At 40.8% G+C, this 27203-nt stretch overlaps 1 protein-coding gene across 2 annotated transcripts in view; it reads right to left on the reverse strand.

Moving 5' to 3' along the window:
- Nucleotides 1-549: 549 nt before the first annotated feature.
- The window catches only part of PRTG (protogenin), a 123778-nt gene continuing 97124 nt past the window's right edge, over nt 550-27203 (reverse strand). For both annotated transcript variants that reach the window (XM_005559622.5, XM_073995856.1), the window contains 9 exons: nt 21911-22006; nt 20087-20273; nt 19003-19130; nt 17720-17890; nt 8987-9169; nt 7185-7305; nt 4952-5117; nt 1342-1446; nt 550-939 (listed from right to left, as the gene is read on the reverse strand). In XM_005559622.5, coding sequence (XP_005559679.3) covers nt 685-939; nt 1342-1446; nt 4952-5117; nt 7185-7305; nt 8987-9169; nt 17720-17890; nt 19003-19130; nt 20087-20273; nt 21911-22006 — 1412 coding nt within the window. In that variant the 3' untranslated portion in view covers nt 550-684. The remainder of the gene's footprint in view (nt 940-1341; nt 1447-4951; nt 5118-7184; nt 7306-8986; nt 9170-17719; nt 17891-19002; nt 19131-20086; nt 20274-21910; nt 22007-27203) is intronic.

The raw sequence follows: 27203 nt of genomic DNA on the forward strand, positions 1-27203 counted from the left end.
TCAGTGGTTTAATGGTCCTCACTGCCAGAGGTATGAATTTATCCAAACCATGCAGATGTCATAGTTTCTGTTTTAAAAAAAATCAGAGCTTCAGATAAACATTCTTACTCATCTACCTATATGACTCCTTTGATCACACGCATTACACACACAGCAATGAAAACACAATACTACTAGGAAGTATCATTGGTTATGTAGCTGAGATAAACTCTAACAACAAATGAGGTAACGAAGTTGTCTTCAGAGTTTGCCAGGAGGCAAACTGAGGTAGATACTCAGCAAAGGGGCTTTCCAAAGTCTTCCCTTTGCTCCAGTGATATATTTTATAATCCAGTCAAACATCTCGACTGTTCTTTCACATTGCTGACGATGAAACATTCAAATTACACAAGTTTAAAAATAAAAAAAACAAAACACATTCAAAAAAAGTTGAAAAACCCCATAAAGATACCAAGGTTTTCACAAAAGGCTTTGGCTCCCTGTTCATTGTCCTTCGAACAGACTTACTGGTGAGAATACCTGAGCATGGCCGTCTAGATTGGAAAATCATTTTTATCAAAGCATAGCATGGCAGATGGCGGCTGCAGAACTGAGGAGGAAGTCTGCTCAGTAACGGATGACACAGCAGGATCTTCACACTTCCCCATTGCGGAATCTCCACCTGAATCACTGCCAGTGAAAGAATCAGAGGTTGGGGGGAGTGGTACTTATAACTGAGGACAGATGTATCTCATCGTTGGACTCATGAGAGAACCGTCCAGAATCCCCAGTCTCGTGGCTGCCTTCACTATTTGCTGAATGTTCTGTGTCAGCTGCAACACCAAAGGGTCTTGAGAAGCTGGCTGTCTGACCCGGGGAGCCGGGGGAGTCTTCATCACTGATTAATACAGTGGTGCCTGGCTGGTAAAAGCAGACGGCTGGAGTAAATCTTCTTTGAGGCTAGACAAAAAAAGATAAAATGGCAATGAGAGTCCAGACTGATCAAATCCCTGAGCAAAAGCTCATCAGGTCCCCTCAGACGGGTAGGAGCACATCAGAATTACCTGTGGCAAGCGAAGTGTCAAAAGCTTCTTCAGTGCTTCTGATGCACGCTCCTGCTCCTATCCCTTTCCCCACTGACCCCACTCCCCGCTGAAAATCACAGCTCTGATGATTATTCCAACTTCTATTCAGTTATCATTCACCTCGCTCTCCACAGAGTCATGCCCCAAATTAATAAAATCACAGCCATGAAGAACACAAAAAAATTAAAATAAAGCATGAATTCACATTTTCCTCTTTTTTAACCATCATTTCATATATCATGCATTGCCAAACATTTTTCTCACTTGGATAGGTTACCTGTTCAACTTGTATCTTCTTTGAATCTTGGAAAAAAAACCATTTTTTCTTAGAGTTGTTTTTAATTATAGGACCATAGCTATTAATTATCAGGTCAGTTCCTCCCTGAGGAAATAAAAGAGGGGAAATGTAAAATATCTTGGTATCACAGATTTCACTTTATCACAAGTAGTGCATACTTTAACTTTGACTATATGCTTTACATTTCCCTTTTAATTTTAACTTTATTTTAGATTCAGGGAGTACATGTGCATGTCTGTTACATGAGTATATTGTGTGGTAGTGGGGACTGGGCTTCTAGTGTACCCATTACCCAAATAGTAAACATTAGTACACAAAATGCTTAAATGTTAACAAAAATGATCACAGATGTCATTATTTCTTCTTTAAAACAGGCAGTACAGCTGGGCACAGTGGCTCATGCCTGTAATCCCAGCACTTTGGGAGGCCGAGGTGGGTGGATCATGAGGTCAGGAGTTCAAGGCTGGCCAGGCCGAGACGGTGAAACCCCGTCTGTACTAAAAATACAAAAATTAGCCAGGCATGGTGGCAGGCACCTGTAATCCCAGCTCCACAGGAGGCTGAGGCAGAGAACTGCTTGAACCCAGGAGGTGGGGGCTGCAGTGAGCCAAGATCACGCCATTGCACTCCAGCCTGGGCAACAGAGCGAGACTCCATCTCGAATAAAAACAAACAAAACAGGCTGGGCGTGGTGGCTCATGCCTGTAATCCCAGCACTTTGGGAGGCCGAGGTGGGCGGATCACGAGGTCAGGAGATCAAGACCATCCTGGTTAACACGGTGAAACCCCGTCTCTACTAAAAATACAAAAAAAATTAGCTGGTGTGGCAGCGTGAGCCTATAGTCCCAGCTACTGGGGAGGCTGAGGCAGCAGAATAGCGTGAACCCAGAGCCGAGACTGCACCACTGCACTCCAGCCTGGGTGACAGAGCAAGACTCCATCTCAAACAAAAACAAAAATAAAACAAAACAAACAAAAAATAGGCAGTACAACATAGTCAGGGTATTTGTTAGTGGTCAAAACAATATAAAAGATTTTTAAGATTATACATAAAGTATATATTCCAAAACACATTAAGATATATGTATGTGGTATATATTCCAAAACTTATTTTCAAATGGTATAGCAAGGAAAAAGTATAAAGATATGAAATTATCACATTAACATTTATTAATCTGTGTATTCTGTACATTATTCTCTCAACCTTTCTGTATGTTTGAAAATTTTTAAAAGCAGATGGGGATAAAAAACCCATAATGAACCCACATACGCTCAACAAAATGACATTAGATGCAGTTATCAACTCTAGGGCTAACCCAAGGGAATTAAGAGATTCTCCAAACATGTTTCTCTCCTTCACTTCAGGCCTCTACCTCTCTGCTCCTTTCATTGTAGTTTCTTTTCTTCCCTACAACATCCTCCCCACTCTGCTTCTCTCCTAACCTCTCTCATATCTACTTCCAAACTAGTAATAATACAATCACAGTATATATATTAGTACTTTTTTTTTTTTTTTTTTGAGACGGAGTCTCGCTCTGTCGCCCAGGCTGGAGTGCAGTGGTCGGATCTCGGCTCCCTGCAAGTTCCGCCTCCCGGGTTTATGCCATTCTCCTGCTTTAGCCTCCCAAGTAGCTGGGACTACAGGCGCCCGCCACCTCGCTCGGCTAGTTTTTTTGTATTTTTAAAGTAGAGATGGGGTTTCACTGTGTTAGCCAGGATGGTCTCGATCTCCCAACCTCGTGATCCGCCCGTCTCGGCCTCCCAAAGTGCTGGGATTACAGGCTTGAGCCACCACGCCCGGCCTTTTTTTTTTTTGAGACTGAGTCTTGCTTTTGTTGCCCAGGCCGGAGTACAACACCGCGATCTCAGCTCATCACAACCTCTGCTTCCTGGTTTCAAGCGATTCTCCTGCCTCAGCCTCCCGAGTAGCTGAGATTACAGGCATGCGCCATCACACCCGGCTAATTTTTGTATTTTTAGTAGAGATGGGGTTTCTCCATGTTGGTCAGGCTGGTCTCGAACTCCTGACCTCAGGTGATCCGCCTGCCTCGGCCTCCCAAAAGTGCTGGAATTACAGGCATGAGCCACCACGCTTGGCCTGTATTAGTACTTTTTAAGCTCATTTAAAATTTTAGGTTCTAATGTTTTAGATAAATCTGAAATAAGTTGAATGGATTAATTTGTATTAGAAAGTAAAACCTAAATTAGGCTGCAAACAAAAAAAAGAGAAATAGCAAATATTCATTTATTCATATTCACCTATAATATGTATTGTATATAATTTACTAGATACAAACAAATTACATCTGTTGAATATAATTCATAAAATTTAGTATCAAAACTGCCTGAAATTTTGTTATACTTCTGTTATTCTAAATTTTAGGAAATGATAAAGGAAAAATAATTTGTAACAGGGTTTGGCAAACTTTTTCTGTAGAGGGCCAGATCATAACTATTTTAGGCTTTGCAGGCCACATATGGCCTGCGTCACATCATCACCACCTTTTTTTTTTTTTTTGTAAACAATCTTTACAAACGCAAAAAACAGCTGGGTGCGGGGGCTCACACCTGTAATCTCAGCACTTTGGGAGGCTGAGGTGGGCAGATCATCTGAGGTCAGGAGTTTGAGATCAGCCTAACCAACATGGTGAAACCCCACCTCTACTAAAAATACAAAATTAGCCAGGCATGGTGGTGCACGCCTATAATCCCAGCTACTTGCGAGCCTGAGGCAGGAGAATCACTTGAACCGGGAGGCAGAGGTTGAGGGGAGCTGAGATCGTGCCATTGCACTCCAGCCTGGGCAACAAGACTGAAACTCCATCTCAAAAAAAAAAAGTAAGAAAACAGTCTTAGCTCGGAAGGTAGCCACACAAAAACAGGCCCCAGTTTAGCCTGGGTGGGACTGTTTGCTGACAACTGATTTATAGCACACTGGTTGTGGGAGCTATTGCAATAATGTACAATATCTAAAGTTGTAATGTGACTAAAGGTAATTTTAAAAGGTATTGTTCAGAATGCTTACAATAGCACTATTATTATATATACTGGAAAGGACATGAAGTAACTTCTTCCAATGGTGTTTCTCTACTATATCCAACTTTCTTCAGCCATGAAATGAAGGATCTTGAGGCACCTTCATCTTAGATGCTCCATATTTTTTAAAATGTCATTCATACTTGGGATGTTCTGATGACCAATTAAGTTCAACAATCAGCCAAACTAAGTCAAATGGATTAACAAAATGGTGACCACCCAGTAAATACAGGTCAGTCCAAACTATAGTAAATATAGACTAATGACCATGGTGTTCTTGGTTAAGACAACTTCACTCCATATAATCTCATCTAATTGAGTTTTTGCTACCTCCTCACTTTTTTCTATAACTCTTTCTCACCTTTTATCTATCCTCACCTTTTTCCCCCTAAATATTTTATGTAAGGAATGATCTGGGTAAAATTTCAGTATTTCATTAATAAGAGTATTAATATAATATATTCAACACACAATTTTGGGGGAAGTACATTTTACACACACACAGAGGAGGAATGGAAGAAAGGCTTATGCAGCAAATCCTGCAGCTCAGTACCTTTGCATCAATGAAGTTGTTCGGCATGATCATTGGCATTAAAGATTCTTCATTTCCTACAGCTCCTTCCAGGTTCTTTCCTACCTCATTTCCACTAGCTAAGGAGGCACTGGTACGAGGCAACTGTTGAGTTCCATTCTGTGCCGTCTTGGAGGCAGATGATTTCCTAAAACATTGGCAAAGAAGAGGAAGTCTTCTAGTTTCATAGAAGACACAGGTAAATGAACCACCTGGCCTATTAACGAAACTTTGTAAGCAATGAAGTTCTTTAATACCCATTTCTCAAATATTTTTAGAATCGAATGTTAGATTTGCAAACTTTTATTATTTGAAGAGGCATCTTTATTTCTTTTTGCCTTGATGTCTACTTAATATAAAATTACTCTCTATAATTATTGTTGCTTATTCATAATTTGTGCAGAAATTATAATTTTTAACTTATATCTTCCCCTTAAGGTCTGAGGATTATTACACTAGCATAACAATTCACTTTCCAATTATTGATGGTAAATTTAGAGTAGTACTTCAAGATTTAGGCAGTACTAAACAATGTGCATAAATATTTTATTTAAAAAATCTTAAAGTGAGAAACTTGGACAATAAAACTAAGGCAGTTCAATATACACAAAAATGTTAGAACTATTTCATTAACATAATGTTTTTGAGTAGTATGTTTCTATGTAGAAATACAAAAGATATAGAGGAAACTGAAAAATCTATGCTAACGGAGGGAGTCTAATGACGGGGATTACCTAAAACATCGTGTATTTCATGCTGATTTTTTTTAATTTTAAAAAAAAAACCTTAAGAAAATAAATGAAAACAAAACCTAAATATAAAAGGCTAAAAATAGACAAGTTCACTGAATGCAAGCTACTGCTAAAAATTTGGCCAAAGTCAATCCATAGATGAGATTTCCTGACAGAGTTGACAGATACTCAATCCATGTCTGCTACATTTGTTTTAACCCTTGCCTAGAAAATCCCACCATATGTCCTGTGGTGTTCTCAGCAACTCAGGCATTTCAGGTACTGTTACTGAAATAGAAAATATTCCAGATAGTAAGAAAAAGAAATCCTCTTGTAAACATGATCAATTGTGTTTTCTTTTCTTTTTTTTTTTTTAGACAGGATCTCTCGCTCTGCTGCCATCGTGCCCGGCCTAACATTTTTCACAGAGATAAGATCTCACTCTGTTGCTTAGGCTGGTCTGAAACTCCTGGCCTTAAGAGATCCTCCCATCTTGGCCTCCCAAAGCTCTGGGATTACCAAGGTGTGATTACCACCATGCCTGCATAAGTGTGCCATTATTATTATTTTTAAACCAAAGGATATTCTTTCTGTTTCTCAAAATACTAAGAAAATGAGGACACTAGGCTGGGCACAGTGGCTCACGCCTGTAATTACAGCACTTTGGGAGGCAAAGGTGGGCAAATAATTCGAGGTCAGGAGTTCCAGACCAGCCTTGTCAACACAGTGAAACTCTGCCTCTACTAAAAATACAAAAATTAGCAGGCATGGTGGCAGGCGCTTGTAATCCCAGCTACTTGGGAGGCTGCAGCAGGAGAATGGCTTGAATCCAAAAGGTGAAGGTTGCAGTGAGCTACTGCACTCCAGCCTGGGCAACAGAGCGAGACTTTGTCTCAAAACAACAACAACAAGACACTAGTCCTCATTTAAGAATACTGGCATTGGCCGGGCGTGGTGGCTCATGCCTGTAATCCCAGCACTTTGGGAGACTGAGGCGGGCAGATCACGAAGTCAGGAGATTGAGACCATCCTGGCTAACAAGGTGAAACCTCGTCTCTACTAAAAATACAAAAAAAATTAGCCCGGCATGGTGGCGGGCGCCTGTAGTCCCAGCTACTCAGAAGGCTGAGGCAGGAGAATGGTGTGAACCCAGGAGGCAGAGCTTGCAGTGAGCCGAGATTGTGCCACTGCACTCCAGCCTGGGTGACAGTGTGAGACTCTGTCTCGAAAAAAATTTTTAAAAATTAAATTAAATTAAATTAAAAAAAGAATATTGGCATAATGTTTTCAAATAGCAAGAAAATACTCTCCCTCTAAAATGAGCACATCTCTATAGCTGTAAGAACTCAGGGAACAATACTGCACATTTATTTTAAAGTGGAAAATCCCAGTTACTCTAAAAGGCACTTGATTTTCATTTGTTTCCTAGGGCTACTGCAATTTAAATGTTTTTTACCTCAACCTCTCTAGCAATGCAAACACACCTGGCTTTACTTCGGTATATCAAGATGAGAACACAGACGAAGATGCAGGTCAAGGCTATGCCAACACCTACAGCAATGCCAGTCATTGATTTTTGGTCCAGATGGTAATATCCTGAATAAACTAGAGGGGAAAACACAGTTACTCAGAATCAATCAGAAAAATAAATTATTCAATTTATAATTCTCAGGTACTTGCTTTTCCAAAATTTTTCTTTATCTCATAGGAAAAGTTTTGACATTGTCAATATCAAAGCAGAAAGGACACACAGTAATCTTTAATCAGTGATTTCAGAAGCAGATTTATCTTCCAATATTAAATATTATTTATTTATTTTTTGAGACGGAGTCTCGCTCTCTCGCCCAGGCTGGAGTGCAGTGGTGCGATCTCGGCTCACTGCAAGCTCCGCCTCCTGTGTTCACGCCATTCTCCTGCCTCAGCCTCCCGAGTAGCTGGGACTATCGGCACCCGCCATCTCGCCCGGCTAATTTTTTGTATTTTTAGTAGAGACGGGGTTTCACCATGTTAGCCAGGATGGTCTCGATCTCCTGACCTCGTGATCCGCCCGCCTTGGCCTCCCAAAGTGCTGGGATTACAGGTGTGAGCCACCGTGCCCAGCCCAATATTAAAGATTTTAAGTGAGTTTTAGATATCATATTATAGCAATCATGAACATCAATTCGTAATTTATAAAACAGGCACAAAACATAGATGTTCCTTGACAGACCCAAGAACAGATTTTATGTCATGCTGCCTTAAAAGCAGATCTGTATGTTGCAGATTCGTTTTCCATCTACATACACTAAAGCAGGGCTTCTCAAACTTTCATGTGTCTGTGAGTCACCAGGGATTATGTGGAAATGCCGACTCTGACTCACTAAGTCTGGGGTGGAGTCTGTGATTCTGCTTGTCTGTAGAGCGCTCAGGTGATGTCATGAGGCTGGGCTCTAGACTACTTTGAGTGGCAAGGTATTTGAGAAGCCAATATGAGCCTTGCTTTCCATTTCCCTTGATAATATGGTAGCTACAATGGCTACCTCCTTCCTGTTCTTAAATCTGACTGCCCTGTCCTGCTCTTTTCCTCTTTCATTCTCTTTCTAACACACACACATCCCTGGCACCAAATGACCACTCTTTGTGAAGCTAAGAGCCCTTAATCTTGCCCTGAGTTCAGCTGGCATTTCCTCCATTTAGAGCAGCCCCTCTTCTCCACAAGCCTACTCCCCCAGAGAGAAGGCAAAGGCAGTGTCCAGTCCTGTGCCACAGTGGGCACCAGCTTTTTTGAGAGCATATGGACAGCTGTGATGAGTAGAGTAAGGCTGGCTCTTTAAAGATATTTTTTCCAATTGCTTTTCTGAAGAGAGAGAGGGAGAAAAAAAAAAACAACTTTCTCTCCAGAAAGGCTGTTTTTCTGTGGTGAAAACTCTTAATGAAAACCATGCTCTCTTCTTAACTTGAACACCACAACCACCACTGCTGTTTATTTCTGTGAAACCTCCCAGGAAGCCCACTCCCACCAGTTCACGGCTGATGTGACTCCTCTGTCTTGGTGGATGCACAGCTGCGAGAAGTAGTAACTGGAAACAGTGATTTCAAAACGGAGTTATTTCTGAGGTAATTTTGCCTCCTTGTAGGAGTACCAGGAAAAGCCGTGCATCTCCATAACATCAGAACCTCATCAGCAACAACTTAAGGAACCGAGAGCCAGTTTAGGGATATGGCAATTGTAGGAGCAGAAATAAAGTGTAACGAACAACACTTTTTTTCTTAAGAAAAATCACAGAGACTATGGCAGTATACAGACCTTTGGCATCAGCAGAATCTAAACGCTTGGGCCTCTGATTTGATTCAGAGGTTTCCTTTGGAAGTACTGCCAGCTCCACAGAATTTGAAAAGGGTCCTTCTCCCACCTCATTGGATGCAGATATCTTGACAATGTACACATTTCCTGCTACCAAGTTTTCTAGCAAAGCCATGGTTATTGCCCCTATAAACACATCAATGACCAATTAAGTGAACATTTATCTTTTATTCTTTCATTCATATTATATAAACATGGTCCTTTATTTTTAAAAATATTTTTCTGATTATAAAGATGACACATATTGTAGAACATTTAGAAAATAAAGAGAACTATAAATAAAATTACAATCTTCCATTAACATTTTAGTGTATTTTGTGGGTGTGCATAAATATTTGTGAATACATATTTACTGCATGAATTTTTACATATTAGAGTTTTCACTTAACACTGCAGTATGTATATTACCCCAATATAATCCTTTTCTGTAATTCTGTTTCAGGAGTTCTTAAAAATAGTACACATTTTTGTTTGACTTTTTGTATATATATGTGTATATATATATGTGTTTGTGTATATAATGTTTTACTCTTTACAGAGATATGAATACAAATAGAATCTGGGACATTTTATTATGGAATATTTGAAACATGCACACAGAAATAATGCTATAATGAACCCAGATTCAATAATTATATTCTTATTTTTTAGAGACAGAGTCTTGCTACATGGCCTGGCTAGACTGGAACTCCTGGGGTCCCCAGTAGTTGGGATTACAGGCACACTCCACGGTGCCAAGCTTTCAATGATTATAATTGGATTTTTAAAAATCCAATGTAAGAATCTTTTTTTAATTGGAAGTGTTTAAACCACTTATGGTAATAGCTGTGACAGGTAATCTTGTTCTTCCTTCCTAAATTAGAACAACATGATTATTTTTGAAAGCATGAATATATTTTTACTGGCCTAATTTTTTTTTCTTTTTTTGACACGGAGTCTTGCTCTGTTGCCCAGGCTGGAGTGCAGTGATGCAATCTCAGCTCACTGCAAGCTCCGCCTCCTGGGTTCACGCCATTCTCCTGCCTCAGTCTCCTGAGTAGCTGGGACTACAGGCGCCTGCCACCACGCCCGGCTAATTTTTTGTATTTTTAGTAGAGTTGGGGTTTCACCATGTTAGTCAGGATGGTCTCAATCTCCTGACCTCGTGATCTGCTCACCTTGGCCTCCCAAAGTGCTGGGATTACAGGCGTGAGCCACCATACCCGGCCCTTTTTTTTTTTTTTTTTTTGAGATGGAGTCTCACTCTGTCGCCCAGGCTGGAGTGCAGTGATGCAATCTCAGCTCACTGCAAGCTCCGCCTCCTGGGTTCACGCCATTCTCCTGCCTCAGTCTCCTGAGTAGCTGGGACTACAGGCGCCTGCCACCACGCCTGGCTAATTTTTTGTATTTTTAGTAGAGTTGGGGTTTCACCATGTTAGTCAGGATGGTCTCAATCTCCTGACCTCGTGATCTGCTCACCTTGGCCTCCCAAAGTGCTGGGATTACAGGCGTGAGCCACCATACCCGGCCCTTTTTTTTTTTTTTTTTTTTTGAAATGGAGTCTTGCTCTGTCGCCCAGGCTGGAGCACACTGGCACGATCATGGCTCACTATAACCTCTACCTCCTGGGTTCAAGCAATTCTCCTGCCTCAGCCTCCTTAGTAGCTGGGATTACAGGCACCTACCACCATGCCAGGCTAATTTTTTTGTATTTTTAAGAGAGACAGGATTTCACCACGTTGGCCAGGCTGGTTTCCAACTCCTGACCTCAAGCGATCCGCCCACCTTGGCCTCCCAAAGTGTGAGGATTACAGGTGTGAGTCACCGCACCCGGCCTGGCCTAATTATTATCACAGATTTAAGATAAACAGGGAAGAAAATGCACAGTTATGCAGGAACCTCAGAGTACTGAAGACAGGTCTCAGATTAAACTCCCAAAATCACCACCAGAAATCTGTGTAAGATCTACTTCTCTTCATAAGCAATTATCATTTGAACTTATATATGATATTTGGTATCTAAAGGTATTTTCTCTGTTGCATGACTGCTAAGAAAGATTCCTATTTGGACACTGCCATTTCTGGAGGTGCCTTTCTGCCCTTGTTCTGCCACTGCACCAAAGTATTTGTCTTACAAAAAAATTCCTACCCTAGGAATTAATTCTAGTGCTAAAGGTGTAATAGAAATTCAACCAGAAAGTTGTTTCAGCACTGTTTGTGGGTGGACATGCACAGGGAAATCTAGTTTTCTTGTGCCAATTCCATCTCATTTTTTCCTGACTCAGGGCAACCTTACAATAGCTTCAAAGAGTTTACAATAGTTTGTGACAGTTGCCTCCTGGCCAAAGGTAGCTACTCCAGTGCACTTGCTGGACTGTATTTCATTAGGCAAATGAAACGTGGAGTGATCTTAAAGCTGAGGTCATGAGACGGAGGCCACCTCTGCAGGTCACACAGTGTGAGGCAGCCAAACCTCCAGCAGCAATGCCAGGAGCCAGAACACAACTTGTTTTCATGTTCTCTGATTTCAGCTTGGCCTAAAGAGAGTGTGAGCTACTTGAGTACACAACTGTTCAATAAACAAAGTGACCCTTATTTAGAATCAGGAAGAGTCTTTCCACTGTTGCTGTGTTTTTAGGCAGATGAATTAAAAAAACAAAGATGTATGGTGACATGTTACACTTAACTAAAAGGAAGAACATTTCCATGTCTTCACAAACAGAGATATAAATAAATAGAGTTTCTGTTTTATGGTAAAACACATTTAAATTTTAAAAAGTACTTGGCAAAAACTAATCACTACCAGAAACTAAATCTTTTCACTTAAGTTTTATACACAGACCAGCAGTACACGTGTGCACGCGCTCCCCTTTTCCCCCAAAAAGTATCTTCATTTAGAAAAAAGGGAAACTGTAACATTCTGGTTCCCCTAGGAGGACACTCAAAGCATTTCACAAATAATAAAGCAATCTGTCTATATTCTTTCAACAGACTTCTCAATCTTAATTAGTGTGATTATTTCTGTCTCCTGCCTTTTGTATGTGTCTGAATCTTTAGTCAGATTAGGAAGCTTACAAGCAAGACCGTGTAACAGGCTAATTCACATCAGTGCTGGTCAAATCTCGTCATGTAACCAGGTGAGCAATTTCTGACTTGGGGCATGTTACTGAACTGTATTTTCCTCATGGAGACAATAGTTCCCACCTCATATAATTATTATACGGATTAAATAAACTATCATTGGCAAGTATCTGACGCAAGTATAAATAAAAGTTAAGTTGTCTTCCTTTACCTCCAACTCCTCTTCTTCCTCTTTTGTAAGACAGAAAACTTTTTTTCATATTTGGACCATAAATGTCCATTTAAATTATAAAAGCAAAAGATTTTGGGGTTGGAGAAGTGCCCCAGGATACAATCTCAGATCTTTTTTCTCTCTTCTGTCCACATGCTTATATGATTTTTTTCCAGATCCACAGCCTTAAATATCACCTATACATTGATAACTAGATATATCTCTAGTCCAAAACTCTCCCATAAACTTAATCCTCCCACTGCTTAATCAGCCTCTCTGCATGGACATCTAAGACACATCTCAAATTTCACACTTTCAAAACCAAAGCCTTAATTTCTCCCACTGATGTGACTTCTGTTTTTTCTTATGCCCCATATCAATCTACAAGCATATCCTGCTTGCATATCTACAAGCATATTTTCTTTCAAATTATGTTCCAACAGCTTATTACTTTCATCATTACCACTCCTGTCCAAGCCCTCATCAACTCTCACATGGACACCTGCCTATAAAATGGTCGCCCAGCTTCCACTCTTACCTTCTTACAATCCATTTCTCAGGTGGCTGCCAGAGCAATCCTTTCAAAACGTAAACTTATCAAAGGTCTCCAAAACTGTCCTCTCTCTGAGAATAAAATCTATGGCTCACGAAGTCTGGTCTACATCTGCCCTTCGTTACCTCATTACTTCATTTCTTACTGCCTGCTCTTCCCCTCACTCCAACCTCCCTGGCCTTCTTGCTGTTCCTCTAACATGCCAACACACACTTCCGCCTCAGGGCCTTTGCACCTCCCCCAGATATCCACAGGATTATGTTTGAATGTCATTTCTTCCACAGGAACTCTTTTACTGCTTCCATCACTTTGTCTCTTCTCCCTATTGTAACTGTCTTTATAGCATTTATGACACTACTTGAAAATGTATGTGTTTGTTGGTTTGTTACCTGTGATACAAGCTCCAGTGGAGGTAGGGACTTTGTTTTGTACACTGCGGTACTGCAAGTGCCTAGAATAGAGCCTGGCACATAGTCATCACTCAGTAAGAATTGGTTTAATAAAAGAAAATATTCCTACTATTGGTGGTCCAATTCATTTGGCAAATGTTGAGTTAAATGGATTCCTTTATCACAGGGTTTCTAATTTCCAGTGCGAATCTCTAACAAGACGAAAGGTATATGGTATTCATCAAACTTATTTAATCATGACAAAAATTTTTTGAAGAGGGGCATCTTTGTGATATCAGGAAACTCATAAAGGACAGAATTCATTAATTGCTGAGATAGAACATAATTTCGTTTTTTTAAGACTGAGTGCAGTGGCGTGATCCTAGCTCACTGCTAACTCCGTCTCCTGGGTTCAAGAGATTCTTCTGCCTCAGCCTCCCAAGTAGCTGGGACTACAGGTGCACGCCACCATGCCCTATAACTTTTGATCCACTTTAAATTACATACAAGTATAATTTCATATCATGTTTCTGCTCAACCATTGTCTTACCATGTACTATTTTAGCCACAAATACTATACGTTCACCAGAAACATTTTTAAATGTTTTGATCCATGACAAATACCTTGTTCCATTTGTATTAAAATATGTGAATTAAATATATACATAAATATGTATAAACCTAGTATGTATAGAAGATTAATAGGTATATGGGAAAGAGAAATGGACACCCTTATTCTTTTTTCCTTCATCTTTTTCTATACCATAACTTTTCCAAAAGCTGCCATAATTATACATACAAGACATTTTAACTTTTCTTTAAATGCCATGTTATATTCCTTGCTTTTTGTTTAAATGTGAGTCAAACTCTGTTTTTCTCTCTCAGAAAAGTAAACTCAATTGCTTTTTACTGATTTATTTGTTCTCTATGAACCTTTGGACTTAGCTATGAAAAAAGTCCTCTACATTTAACGAATGACAAAAGCTTTTCACAAATGTTTCTTAAAACCACAGCAACTAACATTATTTTTCCTGTGCTCTATTATATAGATAGAAAGGCTTATATAGATGTAAAAATCTGTAACTGTAATCCCTTTCACTACTGAGCCATCAATGAGGCAAAATACTATTTTCTGAGTTCCGTTCCAAAATTACAAATTAATACATTTAAAAGGAGCCAGACAAAATATATATTGCTTTTTTTTTTTTTTTTTTTTTTTTTTTGAGACAGAGTCTTGCACTCTTGCCCAGGCTGGAATGCAGTGGCGCAATCTTGGCTCACTGCAAGCTCCACCTCCCGGGTTCATGCCATTCTCCTGCCTGAGTAGCTGGGACTACAGGTGCCTGCCACCATGCCTGGCTAATTTTTTGTACTTTTCTGGTAGAGACGGGGTTTCACCGTGTTAGCCAGGATGGTCTCGATCTCCTGACTTCATGATCTGCCTGCCTCGGCCTCCCAAAGTGCTGGGATTACAGGTGTGAGCCACTGCGCCCGGCCTTTTTTTTTTTTGGAGACAGAGTTTCACTCTTGTTGCCCAGGCTGGAATGCAATAGCATGATCTCAGCTCACCACAACCTCCACCTCCTGGGTTCAAGTGATTCTCCTGCCTCAGCCTACCTAGTAGCTGGGATTTTTAGGCGCCTGCCACCACACCTGGCTAAATTTTTTGTATTTTCAGTAGAGACAGGGTTTCACTGTACTGGCCAGGCTGTTCTGGAACTCCCGACCTCAGGTGATCCACCTGCTTCAGCCTCCCAAAGTGCTGGGATTACACACATGAGCCACCTTGCCCAGCTCCATACTGCTTCTTTTTAGGCAGGTGCAAATGAAGAACTCAAAGAAGTATGTGTTCATGCTATCAAAATTATTTATTAATACTTAGAATACCTCATTGAATCAGGTTAGTTATTTGGTTAACTGCTGTGTCAAGAAATCATTTTGGACTTGAATGACTGAAACTAAATTATACATTTTAAGAAAACTGTGAGGCCAGGGGCGGTGGCTCATGCCTGTAATCCTAGCCCTTTGGGAAGCTGAGGTGGGCAGATTGCCTGAGTTCAGGAGTTCGAGACCAGCCTGGGCAACACAGTGAAACCCCCATCTCTACTAAAATACAAAAAACTAGCCAGGTATGGCAGCGTGTTCCTGCAGTCCCAGCCACTCGGGAGGCTGAGGCAGGAGGAGAATGACTTGAACCCCGGAGGCAGCAGTTACAGTAAGCCAAGATCCACTCTACTTCAGACTGGGTGACAGAGTGAGACTCCATCTCCAAAAAAAAGAATACTGTGGTAGACTCTAATAAACTGAAGATCCCAGTGAATTACACCCCCACGGAATCACACCCTTGTAGCCCTCCCGACACTGGTTCCAGACTTGACCATGTAGCCTACTCTGCCCAATCAGACATAGTGAATGTGAGGAAAGCAGAGGCTTGTGAAAGCTTTGTACACGGGGCTTCCTCTCTTCTCTTCCTGACTGTGGAGCCCACTCCTGCTGGTTTTTTGTGTTTTGTTTTGTTTTGTTTTGTTTTTTTGAGACGGAGTCGAGTCTCACTCTATCATCCAGGCTGAACTGCCGTGGCACGATCTCGGCTCACTGCAACCTCTGCCTCCCAGGTTCAAGCGATTCTGCTGTCTCAGCCTCCCGAGCAGCTGGACCTACAGGCATGTGTCACCATGCCCACCTAATTTTTGTATTTTTAGTGGAGATGGGGTTTCCCCACATTGGTCAGGCTGGTCCTGAACTCCTGACCTTGTGATCCGTCCGCCTCGGCCTCCCGAAGTGCTGGGATTACAGGCGTGAGCCACTGCGCCCAGCCTCTCTCTTGCCATTTTTAGACTACTCAGAGCCTATCAAAACTGTAATACGGCTGCAGCCTCGTGAGAGACCAACAGAACCGCCAAGCTGATTTCAGTCCAAATTGTTGACTCAAAGAATTGTGAGAAAACAAAATGGTTATTTTAAGTTGTAGACTAGTTTGTTAGGCAGCAATAGATAACCGATATAAACATAAAATCACATTGCTGCCAAATACTTAGCACTTTCAAGTCTCTTCAGTGACCAGTAAATCATTATTTAGTGGGGCTTCTTCTGCTTAATGAAAAATACGAACATGCAAAGATCAAAATTCCAGGTAAAGTTATCATCTGCTTATTTTAAAACTCATAGTTTTATATTACATGCACATAAATATCTTTTAAATTTATCTCGTTAATTGGGTAAATATTCCTCTTGAAAGGTATAACGAATGTGGGAGTGCCTCATACTGTATAGTGTATAGAATATAGCATACAAGTGGCAACTACATTTCCTGCTTGAAATTCTTCAGCTTTTTATTGGTTGGCAAACTACTCTCTTCTCAGAATGTATGTCTAAATTAAGGAAGTGCCAAAATAATGAAGTTTTACTATTTATGTGATGGCCCATCTAAAATCTGGCAAATAGAACTTGTCCAACATAAAGATTCAAGATTTAGGCTGGGCTTGGTGGTGTGCATGCCTGTAGTCCCAGCTACTCAAGAGGCTGAGATTCTGTCTCAAAAAAAAAAAAAAAAAAAAAAAAGATGCAAGATTTAGAAAAGGATATGATAAAAGTGTGCATAAGAATCCTAAAAACTTGTTTAGCCCCTTTAGCACTACTAAGGTCTTCTCCCTTAAATCATATCTCCTTCCAGTGTTTCCTTCTCCTGTGCAAGACACACCATGAGAAACCTAAGACTCATCCATAACAAATCTCCCTTCCTTAATCTTCTCTCCCTCCTGTCATCCAAGCTATCAAGTTCTATCAATTTTAACTCCTTAATATCTGCCAACCATCCTATCCTTTCCATCTTAATCCTCACCATCCTAGTCCAGGACTATCATCTCTTTCCTGGATGGCTACAGTAACTTCTTAACTAGTCCCTTTGCATTACTCTAATCTCCAGTTGGTCTCAATCAAACCTTTTTTATTTTTCCCCGAAGACAGACTCTTGTTCTTGTTGCCCAGGCTGGAGTGCAATGGTGTGATCTCGGCTCAATGCAACTCCTCCTCCTGGGTTCAAGCCATTCTCCTGCCTCAGCCTCCGAAGTAGCTTGGATTACAGGCACCTGCCGTCACACTCAGCTAATTTTCGTATTTTTAGTAGAGATGGGGTTTCACTATGTTGGTCAGGCTGGTCTTGAACTCCGGACTTCAGGTAATCTATCTGCCTCAGCCTCGCAAAATGCTGGGATTACAGGCGTGAGACACTGTGCCCGGCTATATCTCTTCTATTAACAAAAGTAACAGTAACCTTTTTGAAACAAACTATTCTTAAAATTGGTGGATGGCTTCCCAATGCTCCTTGAACGAAGCCCAAATCTTTAATTACTTCACACATGAAAATGTAAATTCAAAATAAACTCCAGATTCCCCTTTCCTTTTGTTTCTTTAATATTAAAATAATCTTACTTTTTATCCTTCATGGCAATGTATGGTATTTACCTTCACGGTGTAAGACCTGCCACTCTCCTGCAATCCAGGCCTTCCTGGATGCATATAAGATAGTATAGCGGGTCACAACTGTCTCTGGGCCATCAGGGGGTTTCCAAGAAACCAGAGCAGTGTCATCCTCTATCAACGTCACTTTTACTCCAACTGGTGGGCCTGCTGGTGCTGTGCACACACAACAAAATGTTGTATTAGTAGGGTAAAATGGTTTATAAATACTCAAATACCTGGCTTCCAGGCTTAGAAAAAAGTTCAGAAAATTAGAAACCACCATAAAAAAAATTACAGCTTTCAAAGATCATTAATGATAATGTGAAGTACTATTTTTCTTCTTGTATTTTCGTAATATTTAAACATTAAAAAACATAAGATAGTAGATTCCTAGATAGGAGAATCTAAGTTAAAGGGATAGCATTTTTAAGGTTCCTGAAACGTTTTGCTAAATTGCTAACTAGAAATGTTTACTTCCACCAACAGTACCTTGTCCATTAGGTATCAGGTTTCACCCCATTAGTACTGATAGTTCTTACTAACATGTATAGAACATCAACTTAACCTGATCTTGGAGGCCAGTGAAAAAAATGCTCCTGACATTAAAACATTTAGTTATTCCTGGAAAAACTGCGAATCAGTGAATTTACAGGGCAGACTTACATCTAATAATATATCTGTGAAAAACAGTAAAATCTTGGAATTTAAGTTGACTCCATGTTTAATATACACTAAAAGTGTGAAGAGCTGGTTTTTAACACATCTCATATGGAATATTGCCAAAACCATAGCAACAAAGTCCTATGGTCACTGTCATAAATGTCCCTTACTTTCTCTCTGTATAATTAAAATACAGCAGAAATGATGCTTATATAATAGATTATCTAGTCCTTCGTCCTCATTCTAGAGATAAGAAAATGTTGGTCTAGAGACATAAAATATCTTAGCTAAAGCCATGAAAGCTACAGAATTGGTGCTCAATCCGATATATATATTGCACTGTGCACACTATCAAGCTGCTATTCATGCAGAAATGACTTCAGTATAACGTGAGCTCCCAAGATCATTAACAAACATTCACTTACTGCCATTTAAAAATTTTTTGGCTGTAGATTTGAACAGCACACCTGATTTTTTTTAAGGTTTCTAAAAGGACATTAAATTTAAGCCATCAAGTGGTAGGTGGCAACTACAGTAGTATCCTACTCAGAATGACATACATATTTTTTAAACATTTCCTTAATCTTTTTTAAAAGGTAAAATCTATAGGGAGCTGTTTTCTTTACCTTCTGGAAGAGTAGAATGGTAGACTACAGGGCTCCAAGGACTGGAAAGCTGATCCACATGTAATCGAACAGCAAATTCATATTTGGTGTTTGGTTCTAGACCCTGAACCAACATATGAGTTTCTGATCTATAATAATGAGGGATGAAGGTGTTAATGCTGGTAGTATATTATTGTTTCTAAAAGAATGTCAGCATTTCCAAATAGGTAAGGGCATAATGTTATTTTTCATTACCTCCTCATTTTATATGAAAAAATGTTTAGACTAAAGAACAATTTAATTGGACTTTTAAAATACTAAACTTGGTATTGTCCTGTAGAAATAAGCCTACCAGTTGCCTCTCTTTGACAGCAAACTCGAAATGTCCCAATACAAAGGGATTTCCTCTGAAATACTGGAAGTCAAATCATTCATTCATTCATTTATTCATTCATGACGAGGTCTTGCTCTGTGGTTCAGGCTACAGTGCAGTAGTGGGATCATAGCTCACTGCAGCCTGCATCTCCTGAGCACAAGCAATCCTCCTGCATTAGCTTCCCAAGTAGCTAGGATTATAGGCCTGCATCACCATGCCTGGCTGATTCGAAAAAAAATTTTTTTGTAGAGATGGGATCTGGCTATGTTGTCCGGGCTGATCTTAAACTTCTGACTTAAGCAATCCTCCCACCTCAGCCTCCCAAAAATCATTCTTTTAGAGCACCGTGATGGGCATCTTTCTAACTCTAACCTAGAAACAAAATGACAACTGGCTCTACTTTTTGACTGCCAGCATGAAAACAGTCTCCTTTCTTTCTTTAAACGTGCTAAGTTTAGTCACTTGAGAGTAATAATAGCTTCTTGCCTAATCTTGTTGCATGAGGCAAGGAAAATTTAAAAATCACTTATATAAATTAAATGTCAAAAAGTACAGTTTTCAGAATATGGTAAGGATGCAAAACTCCCAGCCACTTCATAAATAACTTAAGTCCTGAAACAAATGCTTACAGGTGAAGCCCAAGCTGGGCCCAAGATGGTAAGAAGTATGAGTTGGAGGGGGGCGTGGGGAGGTAAGCAAAGAAAATAACCATTAATAGGAGCTACATACGTTTGAAGGTACAGAACCAAAGAAGCATTCTGCAGGCCAACAGGATTACAGCGGATGGTGTAGTTAATGATTTGTGCAGTGGTGAATGCAGGCCTCCTCCAGTGCAGGAAGATGGAAGATGAGGTGTTAGCCTTCGCATAGAGATGGTGGGGTGGTGGTGGAGGAGGGACCATGCGATCACGAACAGCTGTTGAGAAAAACAATGTTAATTTACGATACGACATAACATTTAACATAGAAAGTGGTAAAATGGTAAAATAATAATATCCCACCCTATAAGTAGATTTTAGGTCTTTCTTCCACCAGAGACACATAGTGATCTGGAGATATATCATCCAAACCTAAACAGCTCTTCCGTGAGTTAACTAAGAAGTCGAAAACAGTCATGCATCACTAAACAACAGGGACACATTCTAAGAAACGTGTTAGGTTTTTCATTAGGTGATTTCATCATTGTGTGGACATCAGAGAGTGCACTTACACAAACCTAGATGGTATAGCCTACTGCACACCTGGGCATTATGTTATAGCCTATTACCCATAGCTATAAAACTGTATAGCATGTTGTACTAAATACTGTGGGCAACTGTAACACAATGGTATATGTGTTTTCTTTTTTTTTTTTTTTTTTTTTTTTTTTTTTTGAGACGGAGTCTCGCTCTGTCACCCAGGCTGGAGTGCAGTGGCCGGATCTCAGCTCACTGCAAGCTCCGCCTCCCGGGTTCACGCCATTCTCCTGCCTCAGCCTCCCGAGTAGCTGGGACTACAGGCGCCTGCCACCTCGCCCGGCTAAGTTTTTGTATTTTTAGTAGAGACGGGGTTTCACTGTGTTACCCAGGATGGTCTCGATCTCCTGACCTCGTGATCCGCCCGTCTCGGCCTCCCAAAGTGCTGGGATTACAGGCTTGAGCCACCGCGCCCGGCCGGTATATGTGTTTTCAAACATATCCAAACAGAGAAATGGTAACAGGTTGCTCTATGAGATTGTAACAGCAATGTCATAGGTGATAGGAATTTTTCACCACCATTATAATCTTATGGGACCACTGTCACACATGTGGTCCACTGTTGAGGGAAATGTCATTCTGCTGTGTGTGACTACATTACTGATACTTAACAGATTGGAAAGCAGAAGCACAGAGAAGTCAGGCTACTAGCCAAAGACACCAAGAAAATCAGTGGGGGACTTAAAACTAGAACATCCTTCTCAAGAGCAGTACAAGGGAACAGCAAGTGGAGAGAAACAGCCTCGAGGGAAAAGCAGACTAAAAAATTCAGTATGTAGATATTCAGTGGTTATTTTCCTCAGTTAAATGTCTAATAGTCCTCTGTATGCAACATGAAAATAGGACTTATAATTCAATATATCTTAAATATTTACTGAGCACCTATTTGTTTAAGATACTTCGGCCAGGCCACGGTGGCTCACATCTGTAATCCCAGCACTTTGGGAGGCCAAGGGGTGGATCACTTGAGGTCAGGAATTCAAGACGAGCCTGGCCATCATGGTGAAACCCTGTCTCTACTAAAAATACAAAAACAAAAAAAACAAAAAAAAAAACCCAGGTGTGGTGGTGGTGCCTGTAGTCCCAGCTATTAGAGAGGCTGAGGCAGGAGAATCGCTTGAACCTGGGAGGCAACAAACAAACAAAAATAAAAAAAAAAAAGAAAAGAAAACAAAAAAACTATGCTACTCAGCACAGAAGATATAAAGTAATTAAGCCACCAAGGCTTCCAAGGAGTAGTGAGACTGTACTTAAAGGAGGAGGAGGAGAAAGAACAGTGTGAGCCATAGTAAAACAAACGGCCACGGCTTTCACTTACACACACATCCTGGAGTGCTGACGGTCTGATCTGCCTGATAGCCATCTTCCACGTTGTTGTAAGCCAGGAGCCTCACATGATATTTTCTTCTGGGGTCTATAAAGAAACCAATAGGAAATAATTAGGACCAGTTCTTTAGATCTGAGCAAAGGTTCTGAACGAAGCTTTTACAGATTTTGGTTCAAAAATCTTCTGAATGCATAAAAGTTCTCAGTAATATAAAATTACGGCTCAATGACTCAGCAATTCACCTTCATATGACACTGCTATTGTGACCCATCTACCAATAATTTACAATTTTACTTTCCTTAATCTAATTTCAAACAATAACACTACCGTTGTTTTCCTTTCTCTCCTCTTCCTCCTCCTCTTCTTTAACTGGCAGATAGATTCTTGATTTTAAAAGCCTTGGGTTGCTTGATGGATCATTTGCAAGAGATTACACTTTGTAGAAGTTTTTTGTTTAGGCAGTTATATTTGAGGGCTGTTTACTTCCAAGTATGGAAATCCAACTGAGATTGTTTTATTCCAAAAAGCTAAAGAAAATTACAATTCTCATTCTTTAGTACCTCTGAAAATTTATATAACCATGTTTTGCTTAAGTTTTAAGGTGTCCTTTCTTTCTACAAACCTACATTCTCAAGTGCGAACTTCACCAAGAAAGATGAGTTGGAGCTCCCTCTACTGGTGTTTGTTAACTATCACAATACTAAAACTAAAGTCCATCCAATGCACATTAAAACAACTTTTTTAAAGGCTTTGAAAAAATAGTTATATATTTTAACTTACATAATTTAAAAAATAATCAAAAAGTTCAATAATAAAAACACATTTAAGTTAACTGTTTATGATAACATTTAAATACAGAATACTTGCTCAGGGCAAAAATATACAACTCAGGCTGGGCGTGATAGCTCATGCCTGAAATCCCAGCACTTTGGGAGGCCAAGGCGGGTGGATCACCCGAGGTTGGGAGTTCGAGACGAGCCTTGCCAAAATGGTGAAACCCCATCTCTACTAAAAATACAAAAATTAGCCGGACGTGATGGCACATGCCTGTAATCCCAGCTACTTGAGGAGGCTAAGACAAGAGAATCGTTTGAACCTGGAAGGCGGAGGTTGCTGTGAGCCAATATTGTGCCACTGCACTCAAGCCTGGGTGACAGAGCGAAACTCGGTCTCAAAAAAAAAGAGGGTACAACTGAAAAATAATATATTTCTCTATTATACTTCTCTAAATAAAAAACAAAACACACACAAATAAATTCAACATTTCATAAGGAAAAACAATAATCCTTAACAGATATAACCAATCCGGAAAACGACGTGAAATTCAAGGTTAAAAATAATTCTAGAGTGAATCCAAACATTTAAAAATCTAAAAATAGAGGCTGGATGCAGTAACTCACACCTGTAACCCCAGCACTTTGGGAAGTTGAGGACAGGAGTTCAAGACTAGCCTGGGCAATACAGCAAGATCACATCTCTATAAAACATAAAATAAAAATTAGCTTGGTGCGGTGGTACATGCCATAGTCCCAGCTGCTCAGGAGGTTGCACCAGGAGGACCAGTTGAGCCCAGAAGTTGGAGGCTGTGGTGAGTTATGACTGTGCTACTGTGCTCCAGCATGGGCAACAGAACAAGGCCCCATCTCTAAAATAAACCAACTAAATAAAATCCCAAAATAAAATATAAAGTTTATAAAACTCTCCAAAGTAATATGTTTGTATAAGTATTTTAGAAACGGGTATTTTCTAATATTTAATATTAAAATTCATTGAAAGAATTTTCCAAAATATTTTCATTTCCATTTCTCTTTTCAAAAAACTACAAGATGAAAAATTTCTGAGACTTAGAAAACTTCTAACCTTTCTGGATAGAGGTAAGAAGACTCATCTAGCATTTGACCATCCTATAGAAAATGTCTTTTGGATACATCATCTCATTTGACTATCAGAAAACGCCATAAGGTAGACGTTATGCCCATTTTATGTGTAAGCTGTGATACCAAGGTTTCTTTTGTTTGTTTTCTGAGAGAGGGTCTTACTCTGCTGCCCAGGCTGGAGGGCAGTGGTGCAATTACAGCTCACTGCAGCCTCAAACTCCCGAGCTCAGATGATCCTCCCACCTCAGCCTCTTAAGTAGCTGAGACTACAGGCACACACTGCCACACCTGGCATTTTGGGTAGAGATGAAGTCTTACCATATTGCCCAGGCTGGTCTCCAACTCCTGTACTCAAGCGATCTGCCCGCCTTGGCCTCCCGAAGTGCTGGGAGTACAGGAATGAGCCACTGCAGCAGGCCTTCAAAGGTGTTAAGGAGAATGTCCAATATGCATGAAGCTGAACCAAGAACTTGTTATTTCCGTGACAAAGTACAGGGTCTCTAAATTTACACAAACACCTGTGCCTCTGTCAAAAGAAGCTTGTCTCCTAATAATAATGATTTTTTTCTTTTTGGACACTGGTTCTCACTCTGCTGCCCAGGCTGGATGACAGTGGTGCGATCATGACTCATTGCAGCCTTCACTTCCCTGGGCTCGGGTGATCCTCCTACCTTAGCCCCCCCAAGTAGCTGGGACTACAGGCATATACTAAGGCACACACCTGGCTAATTTCCCCATGTTGGTCAGGCTGGTCTTAAACTCCTAGCCTCAACAATCCACCTACCTTGGCCTCACAAAGTGCTGGGATTACAGGTGTGAGCCAACATGCCCAGCTGAAAAATACTTTATTCTGTCTCTACTCAATTAGAAGAGTGTCTTTAGGAAAGGCTCCAGAATATAAAGGTATTATACCAGAATACAGGAGATATAGAAAAGGAAGGATAGGATAGATTTGCCCTCAAAGTAGCTCATGTTCTCCACAGGGGGCCAGATATGAATACAGCTATTTCACAGAGAAAGCTCATTTTGATGAGGGTTATGAGTACAGGTGGAGAGATTAATCTTTTTTCTACTGTGCAAACAACTTCAATCAACACTGCATGAATACATCTCTGGAATGGTTCCATTTGTTAGCCCTAAAATGGATTCTTCAAGTTTTCCCTTCTTCCTTTTTATTTATTTATTTATTTATTTATTTTTGAGATGGAGTCTTGCTCTGTGCCCCAGGCTGGAGTGCACTGGCGCGATCTCGGCTCACTGCAAGCTCCACCCCACCCGGGTTCAAGCCATTCTCCTGCCTCAGCCTCCCGAGTAGCTGGGACTACAGGCGCCCGCCACCTCGCCCAGCTAATTTTCTTGTATTTTTAGTAGAGACGGGGTTTCACCGTCTTAGCCAGGATGGTCTCGATCTCCTGACCTCGTGATCCGCCCGTCTCGGCCTCCCAAAGTGCTGGGATTACAGGCTTGAGCCACCGCGCCCGGCCTCCTTCTTCCTTTTTAAAAAATAAACTTCTTATACTAAATTTTAAACCCAGAATTAAACTTTTTTGTTGGTCAGACAGAAACACCTAATGTGTCCCAACCCAAAGAGATAAGAGAACAAGTTGCTCTTTTAATGCCCCAAGCACTTGGCTACTGCCCACTCAGGACAGACTCACAGAAGCCCCATGAAAGGAGGAGCAGCTCCCGGTCTCCTATTTGGAAATCATCAGGGAGTCACTGTCTCAAGGACCAGGTTCCTTCCCAGGTTATATCAGGCGTACAAGATCCTTTCTATCCAAATAGAAAAGTTTAAAACACACACACACACACACACACACACACACACATCAAAAAACAGAATAAATTACCAGGTTAGGGGCAAAGCTGAGCAGTGGACAATGTGGATTTACCACACCTTCCTTTTTAGCTTTAAGAAATTTGTCTCCAGTCTCAAAATCTAGTCATATTATTATTTTGGTTTGTTAATACAGAGACCCTGGAATATCCTGGTTCATTCTTGTTCATTAATTTTTCAGAAATGTGACTTCATGTTTGTAAATTTAAGTGTGGAAGTAGGGATCAGAGCCCTCAAATAGTGTTAAGATGAGCACTACCACGCAGTAACAATGATCAGCTAAAAAAGAAAACAGAATAGCTACAGCATTAACAGAATTAAGGATACAGGGTGAAAAGCAAAGTTTAGGACCAATATGCTAAATACACGTAAATACACTAAGAATGAACCTCAGCATAAGTAGCAAAAGTCAAGTCCTAAAACTTCACAGTTCTGCAAAGACCCTCCGACGCCTAAGGGACAAAGCAGAGACCAGGGCCAACACCTTAAAATGCCACAGGGAACGAGTCCCAAGGCCTGTTACAGCCCTTCTTGTGTTAAGCACTGCCACGTCTGTGGTGCTTGGTTACATGAGACTCAGCAGACTTAGGCTATGTGGTTTTGGGGAGAAAGCAGAGTTAGAAAGAACAGCCACAAATACTGCAGGCCTCCTCAAAGCCCAGCAAGGGAAGGAGGAGAAAGGGAAGACAGGGAGAAGTTGGTTCTAGTTTATTCAAAACTCAACAAAAGGAGCGTAAAAAATGACTCCTCAAATTTTTTTTTTTGTTGTTTGAGACACAGTCTTGCTCTGTCGCCAGGCTGGAGTGCAGTGGTGCGATCCCGGCTCACCGCCACCTCTGCCTCCCAGGTTCAAGTAATTCCCCTGCCCCAGCCTCCTAAGCAGCTGGGACTACAGGTGTGCACCACCATGCCCGGCTAATTTTTTTTTTTTTGTATTTTAGTAGAGACGGGGTTTCACCATGTTGGCCAGGATGGTCTCGATCTCCTGACCTTGTGATTCATGCGCCTTGGTGTCCCAAAGTGCTGGGATTACAGGCGTGAGCCCATCGCGCCCGGCCTCACTCCTCAATTCTTAATGGTCCTGGGGTGATGGCTCAAATGGGTAATACTTGAATTTAGGGTTAAACTTGCTTAAAGCTTTAGCAATATATAAAGACAAAGGGTTAGGAAAGAAAGCTCAAATTAATCTAACACAAATTTGATTCATAACAGTGCAGCTCTGGACTGTCAGCTTACATTTACATTCTGTCCCTAGCCAAATGTTCTTTTAGTAGGGAGTCACCCTTTGGCCCTAAAACGATCATCTTCCTGGCACACTGCTATGGCTGTACTCTCCATCTTTTCCCTGCTGGCTCTAGGACTGGTCTCACCCTCCTTCCAACCTGATTCATTCTCATCACCAGCTCTTCTACTTGGATTATTAGTCACATAAAGAAGAGTTAAGCTGGGCGTGGTGGCTCACACCTGTAATCCCAGCACTTTGGGAGGCCGAGGCAGGTGGACCACGTGAGACCAGCTCGGCCAATATGGTGAAACCCCATCTCCACTAAAAAAACAAGGAATAGCCGGG

The sequence above is a fragment of the Macaca fascicularis genome, chromosome 7, assembly GCF_037993035.2.
Source record: "Macaca fascicularis isolate 582-1 chromosome 7, T2T-MFA8v1.1".
Taxonomy (NCBI): domain Eukaryota; kingdom Metazoa; phylum Chordata; class Mammalia; order Primates; family Cercopithecidae; genus Macaca; species Macaca fascicularis.